Source organism: Oreochromis niloticus, linkage group LG19, assembly GCF_001858045.2.
Source record: "Oreochromis niloticus isolate F11D_XX linkage group LG19, O_niloticus_UMD_NMBU, whole genome shotgun sequence".
Classification (NCBI taxonomy): domain Eukaryota; kingdom Metazoa; phylum Chordata; class Actinopteri; order Cichliformes; family Cichlidae; genus Oreochromis; species Oreochromis niloticus.
Genome location: NC_031983.2, coordinates 18,589,345 through 18,605,597, shown reverse-complemented (window position 1 = coordinate 18,605,597; position 16,253 = coordinate 18,589,345). Strand labels below are relative to the sequence as shown.

Sequence of the window (16,253 nt, the reverse complement as noted above, 5' to 3'; positions counted from 1 at the left end):
TTACATAGTATGGACACCAGGGGGTGATAAAGAGCCAGAAGCATAATTGAAAAGAGACCACAAACAGTCACAGAGTCATGTTTTTATATGTAAAATAATTATTTTTAGAGCATTTTTTGTGCATGTACTTTATGAAAAGCAGCAAATCAAAACTTTATTCTAAAACAGACCTCGGAACAACAAAGAGCACATGAAGAATAAAAGGGAACACTGGGGCTTAATCATAGCAAGAACAGAAACACACACTAGAGTCTTGTTATTTGGCATCCAGGAGTCTTTGTTTCCTGGATGCCAAAACTTGAAAGAACACATATTCTGTTAGCATAGTTTTAGTGTCAGGATGAGGGTTAATGGCTGGATTTGACCTTCATGACTGTAGGTTGACACACTTTAAGGTGTGACATTAATGTGATTCTTTCAATATTGAGGAAACATATTACCTAATAACGACGGTTATGGTGCACATACTTGATGCAAATGCCGTGGGAGTCTATATATATTAGAGACTGCCTGCTGGAGTGGCTCTAATTGATCCGAGGATTATTGGACCTAAAGGCAAGTCTGTCTCCCAGACACAAAAATAATCCCCTCACTTAGCTGTTGCCAAAATCTTCAGGAAGTGCATAAGTATATGAAATAATTTGCTAATAGACTTTGATGAAGTCTCTGAAATAGACTTTATCTGAAATGCTTTCAGTTTCAGATGACACCGCCTTCTTTACAGAATATTTTCCAGACATCTTTTGTTGTCTCTTTGGAGTGTAAAGCAAAGCACTGGTGTAAGATTATGCCTTACAAATAAAACAGAAATCCATAAATCTCTTGTTCTCCTCTTTCCTCGGCAGACACAGGAAGGACGAGCTGGAGAGGCGCATGTCAGCCTTGCAAGAGAGCAGACGGGAGTTGATGGTGCAGCTGGAGGGTCTCATGAGGCTGCTAAAGGTAAAACTTTCACCTGCTTGGAGAAGATTTATCTCCAAGTGGGGAAATATAATAACCCAGAACAGAACATAGATATTAACTGTCCTAAATCTGCTGTTATTCTTTTATATTTCGCAGATTTTATCAATGATATTCTACCTTAAATAATTAGGCTTTATTTGATGAACTGAAAATTTCCTTAAATCTTCAAAACCAAGACTGCAGTAATCTTATGTAAACGTGCCATGTGGTGCATGCAGAAACCCCTTTCTTCTTCTTTTATTGCTTTAATTCTGTTGCTCTCACTCTCCTTGCTCTCTCACTCTCTGCTTACCTTTGCTGGCTGATAGGATGAGGAGCAGAAGCAGGCTGTAAGTTGCCCTTAATTCAGTTTGCAAGGCTCAATACCTGCTCTAGTCACATCACTTAGTCCACTGCTCCCCTCTCCACACAGATGTGATTGAAGGAAGCGTTTATAATAGATTTTAAGACGACTGTTAAGAAAGATGATAGGATTCCACTGCCTAACACGATTACACTGATCTAGTTGTCAAACTGATTCTGCTCCACCACTTCCTTGTTAGCTTCATGCCAGAGCGGTAGAGGCACAATCTTTAAAATTAGTTTTCTAAACCAGGCGAGTTGAGAGAACTGTGTTTTTCTTGGTCCAAATGTCAGGGACCTGTTCCTTTCATTGGCGCTAACAAACTCACTTCTAATATGACTGCAGTCTGGCTGGCCATCTGCTGCCTGGCACGGAGCCATCAACCCGGGCCTGCAACAGTCCCAGAGACACACACTGATCCTTTCTCTATGAGATATAGCTCCCAACTCAGCACAAGCCCCACATGCACACCTACGCATGGTTCTCATTAACCCTGTGAATGCAGTAAAGGTGTACTATAGACAGACAAGGTAAAGCCAACCAGTATAGCTTTAAAATAGGTTTTTTGGGGGGGTTGTGGCTTTTAGCCAATATTTTGTTTGTTTGTTTGTTTGTTTGTTTGTTTGTTCTCCCAGTAAGGATTAAGTTCTTTTGGTCACATCTGTGTCAAGATTTATTTCATTAGAACTCACCTTTAGAAGCAAAAAGGTTTCCTAAAGCTGCAATCTGTGATCCCAATAGAGCATCATCTATTTAAACTGGTTGTTCGAGAATTTGATTAGTTGATGTTAGGCTGATATTTAGGCTTCTTTGTTTTTTTTCCTCATCTTTCTGTAGATTCACTAAAGGTTAGCAAGCATAGATTCCATGTTTTTCGCTTATTATGCTTCTGGAAGAAGATGCCTGGTGACACTGGTCAGCTAGTGTCTTTGTACCTGCCAGGGTCAAACACATAAATATCAGAAATCAGTCCTGATGTAAATGTAGCCAGTCTCTTCTTTGAGTTTATCTGGTTGTATACCTCTCCAACTTCAACTTTGCTACTATTTTGAGAGCGCTCCCTGGAAGTTGTGCTCTACCCTCTTGCATGTGAACTTTCAGCATGTGGTTCCTACGTTTGGACGTTAGGTTATGTGCTGAGGATTACCGTACCTATCATAAATGGTTTTATCCATTGCAGTCACAGTCTGGAGGCTCCCCTCACTCTTCTCCCAGCCACGGTGCGGGCTGCTCAATGCCTATGCCCATACGTTCCACCTCGGCTGGGTCCACCCCAACTCACACACCACAGGACTGCCTGGCAGGTGTGGGAGGGGATGTGCTGGAGGCCTTTGCTCAGGGTGCGTCTGAAACCAGTAAAACAAAGAGGATTTGAAGCAGATTATACTTACACAAAGTTACACTCTAAGACTGGTCATTTGATGTGTTCTTCGTTCTCTGTTCCTCAGGTGTACCTAGAAATCTTCGGAATGATCTTTTAGTTGCTGCTGACTCAATCACAAACACCATGTCGTCACTGGTGAAAGAGCTTCACTCAGGTTAGTCTGGACCAAACAGGTTTTAAGCTTTTTTTTTGGCCTTCAGTCCTTTTTTCTTATCTTAAAAAAGGCACTTCTGTCCTCTTTGCATTTTCTGCTATTGCAGCCTTTTGTGCCCAAGTATTTACATAAGAAACTGCTGTCACTGAAATTTAATTTTTGTTTTTTAAAGTGGACGATGGCGGAGAGGATGAGGAGACCAATATGAGGAATGGTGGAGACAGAGGTGAGTCTAGTAATAGTAATTATAACGATTGGCCAGGATCAAAATATGCAATATTTGGTTTCTTTTTTCAGCTGAAGCAGAGTGAAGACCAAAAGTAGGAATTATAATTATATCACATTATTAAATACATACAGGAGTAGTTGTATGTATGCTTAAAGGAGACAGTGGGATGATTGTTAACTGTCTTGTACAAGTACAATATTTATTCAGTCACCTTGTGTTTCATAGATAAGAATGAACTCACATTCATTAAGGCTGTCAGATAAGTCAGATGTTAGCAAATAATTTAGGTTGATGGTGTGCACTGTTGCAACATAAAATCAATCAAAATTTGACAGGAAAATATAAAATTACTGCAAACACAACTGTTTCTTACTCCATAACAGTTGCATTCGACTTGAGAAACAAGTTTCCTGAAGTACAAGTGCTCCCTGCAAATGGAGAAACAGCAGCTTTTGATGACAATGACTGTGTTGTTTCTTCATTTGTTGGATTTGAATGATTGGCTCCGACTAAATATTTGCACGGCACCTTTATCAGCCAAGAAAAATATACTTGTTTGGCTCTTCGAACTGGGCTCCTTCTGCCACACTCCATCCAAAAGCAGCGATGCACTGTGGCGCATTGCCACGACTTTTTTTTCTCTTTTTTTTTTAACTAATTCATCTAGACTCTTCGGGCTGTCAACAAGCTCTTCTGTTTGTGTATCCAGGCACAGTGAGATTACAGAAGCACTGAGGGAAAGAGAACACCATCCCATCCTGTAAGGACATACAGTCATTAACTGGGAAGAATCAGCAACAATAACAACAACAACCCCCCTGGCATTAGCACGTAGAGTAATGCATGCTGTAATCTAACAGGATTTCACTATGTGAAAAAAAAAAAAAAAGTTTCTTCACACCTTGCTGGTAGCAAGATGTGTATAATTAGCAAGTATGTATGTTGTCCTGTAAACAAAAATGCTGTAATTACCCAATGATTTCCCTCATGACTGCTAAGGAATGGCTTGCTGTGCTTTCTCTCTCAACTGTTCCACCGCAGCAGATCATTCTGTATATAAGATTCTGTACACACATGACCTTGGGAATGCCCCGACATGAAGGCGACCTGCTGTCACCACATGTTCCCTGTCATTGCTTTTTGTATGATTAGCACTAGCATTTCTTTTTTTTCTGTTTTGATATTTTTTGCATGACGTTGCACTCGTGTCTTGATAAAGGTACTGTACCACACTATGCCAGCTCTTCGTGGGTTTATGATGACAGCTGGAGTGTCAGAAGTGTCCTGCCTCAGAATTCATGCTGAGTGTGTTTACCTGCACATCTGTATTCTGCCACTCTAGTCTCCAATAGCAAAGACGCTCTATGCTCTAGTCACAGCCTGGAGAAAAGCTTCATATTAAGGAATATTTCATTTCCTTTCTCGTAGTGCTATGAAAGGATTGAGCTGGGACAAAATTAGATTAATCTAGTATAAAAGCTGGAGGAGGGTTAGCTGGTCTGTCTCAGGGAATTTTTTTCCCTGGGAAATGGCTAACTTAGCTTTGTCTGGGAAAAATAAAATAAAATCACCAGATTGTTTGGTATTTGGTTGTTTTTTCTATTTTTCTTTAAACGAATATTTAAAAGCAAGCATAACCAAGTTAGCTGTCGAGCGCCCGCTTCTAGCCAACAATACTGGCTTAGGTCTGAGTCACACAGGTCTAGAAACCAGTAAATGAGCCCCTGGTTGCTAGCCGAAACTAGTTGCACATAAGGTGATGCATCAAAAACCTTTATCTGGCTACCTGTAGTTTGCACTGAAGATGGTAATTTGTCTGCAAGCAACAATGACGCTGTGAAAAGTGTGAGAAAAAAAAAATCAAAGTTTCCTTATCGTCTGCAACCAACACATTTCAAAAGACTTTTACTTTGATGCAAAAGTTCCCCATTTTTCTGGTTTCTGTTTTACTATAAACAGTTTCGCTACAGCTTGGTGAGTAGTTTGCAAATGTTTGCAGACAAGTCTTTCATGCAAACTGCTGGTGACCATGGCAACCTTTTAGCGACCATGGCGATTGCAAGGATTGCAGTTGTTCTGCATTTATCTTCCAGACCAGAGTACACATGTGACACTGATTTTGATTTTCTCCTTTTGGCAAGAAAGCAAGCAGATGTAGTCCCCAGAAGGCTGAATTTTTCCTTTAATCATTTCAAAAAAATCTTGGAATGAATAAGGAATAGCATGGAACTATTACCTCTGTTGTTTCCAGAATATCAGGAGCATGTAAACACACTCGCTGAGTCTATACTATTCTGCTGCTAATGTGCTCTCAGTGAGCAAACCCTTGCAAATAAAGAGGGCTGTGCGCTTACAAACCGAGGGGCTGCTCTATACACAATAATGAGCCGAGCCTTGTTTCCTCCCAGTGAAAACTGAACCACCTGAAGGGCATTGTACCGCTCAGCACAGCATGGTGCCTCCTTGCAAACGACACTGACTAGCTGGTAGCCTCAGTATTTATTGTTTAAAGCAGTGTTTCCCAACCACTGTGCCGCGGCACATAGGTGCGCCGTGAGAAATGATCAGGTGTGCCGTGGAAGATTATCTGTTTCCACCCGATTATTACTCTAAGCGACTAGCAGAACTATTACATTCTGTTCCACTAGAGGGCAGTACAACTACCTGCTCTAATTAAATGGGTTGCCCTAGCATGAGTAGTGGTCAGAAGAAAGCAAGAAAAGTATACTGGGGACAAACCAAACCAATATCGCTATGCCCGGTGGCGGGGAAAAATTATCAGTATGCTTTTTTGTGACATTTTTGTTTGGTGGTGTGTCGTGTGATTTTTCTAATGGGAAATATGTGCCGTGGCTCCAAAACGTTGGGAAGCACTGGTTTAAAGTATAGAGAAGCACCTCAGGATGTTAAATAGTAATGAATTAGGCACTGACTTTTAGTTTTGAGTTACAAAATTTGAGGATTTAAGGTTTTAGTGAGCAAGTAGATAATGTTTTAATAGCTTTATTTAGTTATTTCGAGAATATTGACAATGTGTATGTGCAATGAAGGTAGGTGCTCAGGGACTGCAGAGGTAATTTAAGTGAAATGTGATGGTAACATGAAGAAATCTTTTGCCACAAACTAAGACCAATGTTAATTGAAGATGGAGGATTTAACTGCAGAATAGTGCACATTATATCCACTGTTTAAGTTCTTTGACTTAGTTGTGGTCACTGGTTTTGTTGAAGTTTCCCAAAATAGTTTCACATTTTACCAAGTCAAGTATGTTTTATTTAAGAAAGAAACTATTCAAGTAATCAGTGAAGAATAACAGACAGCGATTAATTGTGCTGTAAAGGATTTGGATTCGAAGAAGAGGAGATTTCAGTGAAGCATGTCATTGAATATAGATTGTCTGTGTGTGAATTTGTACTTTTTGTGGAAAAGCAGAGTGATCCGCCTGTTAAGGAGGCAGCTGTTAACATGAAAGGAAGTTTATCCTACGTCACTAGTAGAGCGAGTCTCAGTTAATTTGACATTTTTGTCTAGCTCACTGTTTTGTCCTTCAGAGTACCCATTCATCTCAAATGAAAACAGGCAATGTCGGGTTTTTAAGTAAATGCTTGATTGGTAAACGTTGGTGAGCAGTTTAGGAGGGATGTGTTCAGTCCCAGAAAGAAGCGCAGAGTAAAGTCTGCCTCAGTTGAACTACAAAAAGTGTGATCTATTTATTTACATTTTTTTTTTTTTTTTTTTGCTTTGAGATTTGTAAATTAAGCCTGTGCTATAAGCTAAGTATAGGGTTTGAACAACCTGTTACACTGTGTCAAGAAAAACAACAAAAAGACACTCCTCTGTTATTGTTGTTCTTAATGTGATGTTTTTCATTAAGTTCTCTTTTCTGCTCTGCGTTGTCATTACTGTTATTATGGTTTACAATATTAGTGGAGTATAGTTATTGTAATGATTTTGTTGGAATAAGGATTCACTTGTATAATTGCCCAAATATAATATATAGCAGGTGCCGTAAATTACAATTCTGGGACCCCTGCTGTCAAAAAGTTCATCCGGCGTCAAAGGTCCCAAAATTACAAAAATGCAGAGGTAAAAATTTAGCGAGTTACTGTCTTCCCTGTCATTTCAACCATGCATTCCGGTGCAAAACTGAGCTTTCCGTTTGTTCTTTCAGTTCGTGCCTGTAGCTGTTCTGTAGAGTGCTGTACAAAGTAATCATTCAGCAAATACTGTCAGCCTTTATGTCAGTTTTAGCTTTTGATTTTATTTATTTATTATGTTCTGGGGGAAACTTACTCATGCTCAGCCTTTACATTTGTGCCAAACTGTTTGCAGACATTGTGTGTCAAATTCCAGGTATATATCAAAGTATATCTGCATTAGTACGTTGTTGCTCATAGTTTATTCACAGAATGCCTGAAGATGTTCGTATTTAATGATTTCATCCGCTGGGAAAAACAAACAAACAAAAACAAACTCATATTAAATATTTCAGAAAAAAAGATAATTAAAAAAACCACACACACATTCCAGATCTACTGATAGAGAGTCACTGATGTCATTTTAACCAACGCAGAGGCAATACTGTATGTATATACCCTGTCAGACCTAACTCGGGGTAATACAATTATAACATAGCTGGTCACACAGAGGTGCATACATCGTGATCCTTTTAATGTTTGCAGAGAGACAATGTGTAACGAGGACAACCTCGGCGACAACGCTCCCCTGATGTTATTTATCTATGTATGTGTTCTGTATGGTTATGCTTCTGGTACCCATTGTTTCTCATGTTGATTTTACAAAACAGAGTTTTATGTCACAAAGCCACTGTCTTTTGTAAATAAATCAAATGTGAGATATATTAAAAAGATTTAAAATATGGCTGCGGCTGGTCACATGTTTTTTATTAATCATCACTGGATGCATACATCAGCTATCAGTGTTGGCAAGTAACATGTACTCACTGGCAAATGCTCATTAACATGCATCTCTAATGAGCCAATCACATGGCAGCAACTTAATGCATTTATGCATGTACACATAGTCAAGATGACGTGCTGAAGTTCAAACTGAAGCGATTTAGGTGACTTGGTTGTTGTTGCCAGGCTGGTTTGAGTATTTCAGAAACTGCTGGCGTGCCGTCTTTTTCTCACACAACCATCTCTAGGGTTTACAGAGAATGGTCAGAAAAAGTGAAAATATCCAGTGGGTGGCAGTTTTCTGGGAGAAAATGCCTTGTTGATGCCAGAGGTCAGAGGAGAAAGGCCAGACTGCTTTGAGGTGACAGTAAAGCAACAGTAGCTCAAGTAACCACTCGTTGCAACTGAGGTATGCAGAAATTTGCATACAGCATGTCTTACCTAGAAGCAGATGGGTTACAGCAGCAGAAAACCACACAGGGTGCCACTCATGTCAGCTAAGAACAGGAAACTGAGGCTACAATTCACGCATAATAGAAGCATCATTCATAGCAACTCTCATCACTACTAATTTATAGTAAAATTTCTTACAAAAATCTCATTTAGTAATTTTAGTTAGCGTTTCATTGCTGAATTTTACATAGCAGTATTATTATTTTTAATTAGACTACTTTTTCCAGCATCACTACTAATAATGCCAATTAAAAGAATAGGGGCAGTAAAAGTCTTAGGTTTAATTGCAACATAGAAACATTAAGATAACTGCTTTTGAATCCTGAAATGTACTTACAAGTTTGTTGCAGTGCAAATGTTGAGCTGGGTTTCTTTGATTGCTTTTTTTGTCTAGTTTGATGTTCACACTTGTAAATGAGATCATTGTTACACATTTAAAGTTTTACTTCCTTTATTTTAACACATTAGTGGTCAAGACACATGCTGTTATGCTATTTTAACATGTATTTCACTTAATACAGGAAGTATAGAGTTCAAGGAAACAGAGAAACTTTGCAAGTAATGTTGATCACATCCCTTTTATTTAATATGCACTTCATTCATGCAGAGTAGATTAGAAAAAACGTTTACTCCAACGTGTATTTAAGGACAAATCATCACTTGCTGTCTCATGAGTATTTCATCCTTTGTTAATATAGGTAAGTCTACAGTGTAATATCCATCCATCCATATTTTACTTGTTTAACAGACTATTTTCTTTACATCTCAGTTACTGTTTGTTTCTCTAACCTTACACAAGTATTTCCAAGTTGCAGACACAAGAACGTGTGAGTACCCCTGATTTGAATCTTTTGTGTGCGACCACCTTTTCAGCATCTTCTTTTAAACAAGAAGCAGAGAAACAGAATAACCCAGCAAAAAAATGAAGCCCACCAAACTCTAAATCAAAAAGAGTGTGGCCTTTTTCCCGATACTTAAGGCGTAGATCATATCTAAAGCTATGAAGCTGACATGAGGTCGGGACACTGTGACCTCTCAGTAGCCTCCTCTTGGGGTTTCCACGAATAGGCAAAGGGTGTCCACCAGCCAGCAGCACGCTGCTTATGTCTGTAGGTCATGTGCCATTGTCTTGCTTCTGCTATCCTCAGATGAACCACTCAGTCCCACTGATTCAATGAGAAAGAGGAGCCATTGCTACTTCCACATCAGTGAACCACATCCGCCTGCTATGCACACATGTCCTCTCTTCCTCATTGCCCCTGAAAAGCCTTCAAGCTGCCCCAAAGGGATTTGTTCGGTGAACATTTAGCCTTCCTGGAATCTGGCATTGAGTGACTCCGATAGATGGTTGTTTGCAATAGTGAGGTAATAAAATGAAAATGATAAAACCACAGACAGATGAAGGTTTCTATGTGGACTATAGTCCCAAACATTTTGATATACTGCATGTATTTTTGCATATTTAATTTAAAATACATTTGAAATAAAGTGAATCTAGAATGACTGGATATTTAGGGTTTGGCTTAGACCTTTGCACTGTTTTTTTTGTGGGTTTTTTAAACTCAGACCTTTGTCCAGCTTCTCTTTTAATGTGTTGTTTTTCCATCTTAATAAATCCTACTAATGTGACTCTTTACTGCCATATAAAGGATGCTAACCGTTCCCAGGGGGCAAATTAAACAAGGACTTAGAAGTTACTGAGTAAAACTGAGCAAAGATCTCAGATACTAAATCTTAATACCTTTAATATTGTGTACTGCCTTCAGCTGAGCCTTAAAAGCTCATCATGAATTATCCTACTCTTACATCTCTAAACTTATTTTTATTTCCTTTTGTTTGATGTTCTGTTCTTGTAATTTGCATTTAAAAGCCTTATTATTATTATTATTATTATTATTATTATTATTATGTATTAATTCATAATGTAAATGACTTTAAATTGTCTTTGTGTAAGTAAACTTTCTTTTACAGGAAACGTACCAAACTTTTTTCACAGAAATTACTTTTGATTTGTCGCAGCCTCCACTCCAGCGCTTACAGGCATCACAGTGAAACTTTGAACATTTTATTAGTCCCAACTGCGTTTCGCCAGTTGAACTGTCTGCTTCTCTAAAACTGTTGGTTTGACCAAGAAAGGATTGAAGGATACTGTTGTCCTCCCATCCCTGATTAGATACCAGAGACGAAGCATCGGAGGTATCAATTAGTGTACAGAATAAGAAATCTAGGACAAAAAAAGAATGAAAAAGGAATCATAAATGTCTAAATCTAACAAAGGCACATTTACGAGAAATTTGAAGGGTCTCACACATCTGCACTTACACAAACTATATGAACAGACTGCACAGGGAATGTTACAATCCATAAATATGTAAAAAAAAAAAAAAGTGGGGCATTAAAAGAAAAAGTCTACACCAGCGTCAAGAAGTAAAACACACATTGCAGTTTAATTAAAATAGGTATAGATGACACAAGTGTTACTTCACCAGACCCCAAAGCTGGCTTCAGGCATCAGCTAATTACATGGCTGCTTGGGGCCCCACAGCCACCAGGGGGCCCATAAAAGAAACAAAATAAAAACTAGGAAGTCTCTCCAGGTTCCTGTGTGTGTGTGTTTTGTCATTATTTTGTATTACACATAATACTAATTTGAACAAGTTCAAGCCTTTGTGTGTTTCAGTGCCAAATCTAAAAATGCAACAATCATTTTTAAACAGGAAACGGCTTGCATGCTTGGTTGTTTCATTTTTCTCAACTTAGTATTTGTGCATTTTCACACATTTAAGAACTTATCTTGCATATTTTCCCAGTGTGTCGCTTTTACGTGCATGGCCTTTCAACAGCTGCTGGTGTTAGCTTTAAATGATCAGGTTCATCAGGTTTTTGACATGTGAGATTTGGACAATCTTTCAAATATGCAATGAGCAGAAAAGGAGATGGGGACTGCACACACACATAAAGGACAAAACCGCTCAGGACTGGTTATGACTGCAAGTGCATATTGTCATTTGGCACAGGCATGCAGAGACTCTCTAAGGGGCAGTGGTGAAAATGTGGATTGGTTTACTGCTTATTTTTACCCTAAGGTCACATCACTGGGGCCAACCAGAGCAGCACTTAGGGGACATCTGGGCCATTAAAATGTCTCTGGTGTAAAATCAGTTTAGAAACTCAGCATAGTATTGTTCCAATTGTGCAATAATGCGTAGACCTGTAAATAAAGTTATAGAGGCATCCCTGCAGCCTTGTGGTCTTCAGTGCACACAGTGTGGTAGCATGAGTCCCAGCCTGAATTATCTTTGTTATACAGGATTCCCCTTTACCGGTCTCATGTTAGAGTATAAGGTAAAGGCCAGAGTTATCAAAGACTTGCATTTCCAATTGAGATTTTTTTTTTAAAAAATTTCACTTTGAGTGTTTGTTTTCAATTCAATTCAGTTTAGTTTCATTTATTGTCCGGGGGGGATTCACAGTCATGTACACATTACAATGTACACAAATCTCAATAGACGCATTCCCCAAATTTTTGTTTAGTTAATTATAATAGCTTTGGTAAATACTCAAAATAAACAAATGAAGGCATCCCAAATGTTCGGGGGATACATATGGAGTAGGGCTGGGTTTCAATTATCGATTTTCCTATTAAAAGTGATTTTAGCTTGAATAATGCCAGAAATGCCAGAATCTCAGGTTAAAGCTTTCATTTTAACAACCACCAAACAGCTAAAACAGCAAATGAGAGCAGATAAATGGATTCCACACAAAGACGTAAACACAAAGCGCAGACTCGACGTAGAAAGCTGACACCTCATAGATTTTGACCAAAATTCACTGAACCAGCAGCAAAAGAAGATCAAACTATGCGTTAAAGTTGATAAATATGGTCATTAATTACTCTTATTAATTACTCTTATCAAAGACTTGCATTTCCAATTGAGGTTTTTTTAAAAAAAATTTCACTTTGAGTGTTTGTTTTCAATTCAATTCAGTTTAGTTTCATTTATTGTCCGGGGGGGATTCACAGTCATGTACACATTACAATGTACACAAATCTCAATAGACGCATTTTTGCTGTTTTGCTTCCACCACGATAAGATGGGAAACTATTCTTGAACTACACTGTCAGAGAGAGAGAGAGATGTGCAGGAAGTGTGATTTTAAATCTCAGTTTTCTGCTTATTAAGCACCAGTCTATCGCTGTGTACAGTGCTGTCTGTTGCTGTTTTCCCCCCAAAAAAATTACACCAAGCGACAAGAAAGCCTAATTTCTGCTTTTTAGTACAGAAGAAATTATTTTTAAGGTGTTTATCTGAACCATGCCATGGAAAATCTCTTTCATGTTTCTTTTTATGTGTTTTATCCTGTTACTTTGACACAAAGGCACCTGCTGTGATGCTTACACCTCTGATGAAGTCTCAGACGTGTCAGCACTGATAAATGATCAGAATTATAATATTTCTGACTGTCTGAGGCAAAATTTCCCCGATTCAAATCAAATCGAATCGGGACCTTGTGAATCGGAATCTAATCGATTATAGAAATCAGCGACGATACCCAGCCCTAATATCGTGCAAAAATGTAGATATTTGCAAATGTGTTGAGTCCACGATATATGACTGTTTCTAGGACCCAGAGAAAAGCAGGCACACTTCAGGCCCCTGCAGTCAGAGCGGCGCATCTGGAAGAGAGCTGGCCGGCTGGGGAGGTGGAGGACGGGGAGAGAAGAGGAAGGAGGCTCCGGGAGCAAGCGAGACAAAAAGGGTCAGGCCTGGGACTTGGGAAAACCGGGTAATGACACACAGTGACTCACGCATGTAAATTTGTTTAACCCGCCACTAGCAACCACGCAGGAAGGGTAACCTTTATGTGAACAAAAAACGTGAACGACCGGAAGGCGCTCGATGGAAATGGGGAAATAGCGATTTAGGGTTCGCTTTTTGCAGATGTGCTGATTGGACGTCGAGATGTGAACTTGACGGGGTTTGGAGCACGGAACCAGCATCGCGGCTTCTCAAAGCTGTGGCCTCATTAAAGGAAATAACGGGGGGGTTATCCTTCAGTGTCCGTGGCCTGTAAAAGATCCACAATCCCCTGGGTCATATTGCAGACTTCCCCTGCTGTAAAAAGACGTCTAAAACTTTGCAATTTTTAACGCATAGCCGGTTGAATAATATATGCACATCAGTCGATCGTAGTATGGTGTAAGCGTGTGGCCTGATTGCAGGCTGATGGCATGGAAATGCGGTGACACTGAACGCCTGTGTGGCCTTATAATAAATTATTTTTCAACATTAACACGTTCTGGTTGTTGCCTACATTTATTTTTCACGAGCGAGGACGTAAATCCGGTAGTGTGTTTTACATACAGCATGTTTTAAATAAATCACAACCGAGTGTCATCAGTCTCCTTTTAGCCCTTAGATTCAACACATCCTGTATGAATATAGGTTTAGGGTTTTTTTTTTTTTGTTGTTGTTGTAAATTTCCACGAGTGCAAAACAGTGTAACTGTGGCTTCGCTTTGCGCGTTAGGCAGACCGCTGGAGTAACTTTAACCCAGAGTCTCACGATGGAAATGAAATATTAATGAATTTTGAAAAATATACCCACAAAAATACAAGTATTTTTGCGCTTAGTTTGGAGCATCGCGCTCTTTATTTTCAGGCTGTATGGGCGCACGATGCACCCATGTCGTCTACTGCACAACACACATTCATGTGGCGTAAAGGGGCCTGTAGGCTATAGTGGCCATACAGTATCTATAGAAGCCTGTGAGGGTCCTATAGCTACATGACGTGTACTCAGCAAAGAGAAAGCTGATGCTGGGGGGTAAAACAACTTCATTTTAGAGAAGATACATAAAATATGTCACTGGATTATCTAGTCTGCATGAAACTAAAGAATCAACACATTAAAGACAAACTTGCTGAACAATCTTACCATTGCTTTTCTTCTTTCAACTTCCAGGAGAGCAGGAAGAAGAGGGGATCATCCGTCATTGCTTTATTTTCTTTTAAACTTTTCTTCCTTTTAACGTGAAACGTCCATATCTACACTACCCATCATCAGACATTACCCATAAGCTCATAAGACTCAATGATGCCGTCCAACACTGTCACCAACACCACCACCACTGCTGATTCACCTGGAAACCCAATGGTAAGAAACACGTGCGTGATAACAACAAAAATGCGTCACTTGACACGCTGCGGAATTTAACTCATGATCTGGTGATTTTAAAAAGATGTCGGAAGGGTTTCTGAATCACTTGACTTGAGCTCAAGATTGAATTGGATTTGATCATCCATCACTGAAAAGTGCTTCTTTTAATGTCTTCGGGAGCACTGATTTAAAAAGACATTATTCATCCCTGAGTTCGTCCTGCAGTGATATAGCATGCACTGCCTGTTTGTATTTTCATATGATCTCGGCACGGAGTATGTGTACATGAATGATATTTTTTATAGTTTTATGACTGTGCTGTTACACAGATAGAGACTTAAAAATGAAAGGAAGTGGACTGGATTGGTTTCTATAGTCACTTCAGGCCAAAACCAATTTAAATCTTCCTCAATTTTATGATTCCTGTTAATCATTAACCCACACTCACTAATCTGTGCAGTCCAAAGAATTGCTAGAGCAGACCTCACTGCAATGAATTCCTTTATTCAGTGAATAAATAGGCACATTTTTACAGTAGAATCCAACAGCACGTGACGTGCCTTGTCACCTTTCATGATGCAGACGCACTCGTAATTTCAGTCCCTGTGTAACTGCAGCATCACCTGTGTGGCAGCGATAGCAGCGGCACCGAAGAGGCTGTTGCGAGGTGCAGCTGTATTCTGTGACATTTACTGGTATAATGGTGGTTGGTGACGTGGGCGTTGGCTGGTGTAGGTTGAGTTGGAGCTGGAATGGCTCGACAGCTCTTTTGCTGGGGGGATCTGTCCTCTTCTTCTGTGTTCCCATTACACAGTACTGCCCTTAGTCTTGTTGCCTGGCAACAGACATTGCCTTAAATAACTGGCTACCCAGACGGAAATAGTGCAGAGATATTGACAATGTAGTAGGGTTCACTCCAGGCAACAACAAATTATATTCCAGGCTTTTCTGTTGTTTTTCTCAGAAAATATTAGGGTGAAGCTGAGTGTGAAAATGGCGTGTTGTCCTCAGTCGGAGGACCTCAGCCTGAGCTCTCTAACAGAGAACTGGAGGAGCGGTGTGCTGTGCTGTGCTGTCCCTGCTGAGATAGCCAGGCACCACTGAATTGTGTCATCCATGTAAGTGGTTCCCAAATGAGCCTGCACACCAGGCTGCACTCAAAACGTGCTATTATCTATGCAAATTCTGCCGCCCTGGTAGGGAAAAACCGACGCACCAGGCACTCTATTAGTGATCGCACAATGAACTGGAACCATCATCAAAACACATTCTCTTACAAAAGGTTTCAAATCTACGTGTAAAATAACCGTTCAAATGCTTATCTCTAACAAAAATGTCATCATTTTCATTTATTTTATAACCATTTCTTCCAGTTTTAATCCTCTGCCCATCAATCAGAGCATCATTTACCTTGATTATATCTATTTCCTTATGCAAATTAGTTTATCTCCCAGGAGCATTGATGGCTATGGCAGACACTGAGGGCGAAACGTGGCCAGACGGTTGAAATAACTGCCTATAATGATTAAAAACCCTTGCCCTTAAATTATTTAGTAGACCTTGTGGTACTTTTATGGTATTTTTTTTTAACATATCAGTATTTCATCAGCACAGAATCGGATGAGTTGCAGATTTTACTGTAGCACT

At 39.5% G+C, this 16,253-nt stretch overlaps 2 protein-coding genes across 6 annotated transcripts in view; both read left to right on the top strand.

Moving 5' to 3' along the window:
- dtnbb (dystrobrevin, beta b) overlaps positions 1–7,954 on the top strand; it is a 37,610-nt gene extending 29,656 nt beyond the window's left edge. For 3 of the 5 annotated variants that reach the window (XM_005477260.4, XM_003442898.5, XM_019349171.2), the window contains 6 exons: positions 846–942; positions 1,272–1,292; positions 2,487–2,646; positions 2,755–2,844; positions 3,017–3,070; positions 3,783–7,954. In XM_005477260.4, the coding sequence (XP_005477317.1) occupies positions 846–942; positions 1,272–1,292; positions 2,487–2,646; positions 2,755–2,844; positions 3,017–3,070; positions 3,783–3,808 (448 nt within the window). In that variant the 3' untranslated portion in view covers positions 3,809–7,954. The remainder of the gene's footprint in view (positions 1–845; positions 943–1,271; positions 1,293–2,486; positions 2,647–2,754; positions 2,845–3,016; positions 3,071–3,782) is intronic. The other 2 variants (XM_005477261.4, XM_019349172.2) reach the window with 1 other exon arrangement.
- A 5,129-nt stretch (positions 7,955–13,083) lies between these two features.
- Positions 13,084–16,253, top strand: part of LOC100693331 (DNA (cytosine-5)-methyltransferase 3A) — a 43,807-nt gene continuing 40,637 nt past the window's right edge. The window contains 2 exon segments of the mRNA XM_005477258.3: positions 13,084–13,233; positions 14,412–14,603. Coding sequence (XP_005477315.1) covers positions 14,541–14,603 — 63 coding nt within the window. The 5' untranslated portion in view covers positions 13,084–13,233; positions 14,412–14,540.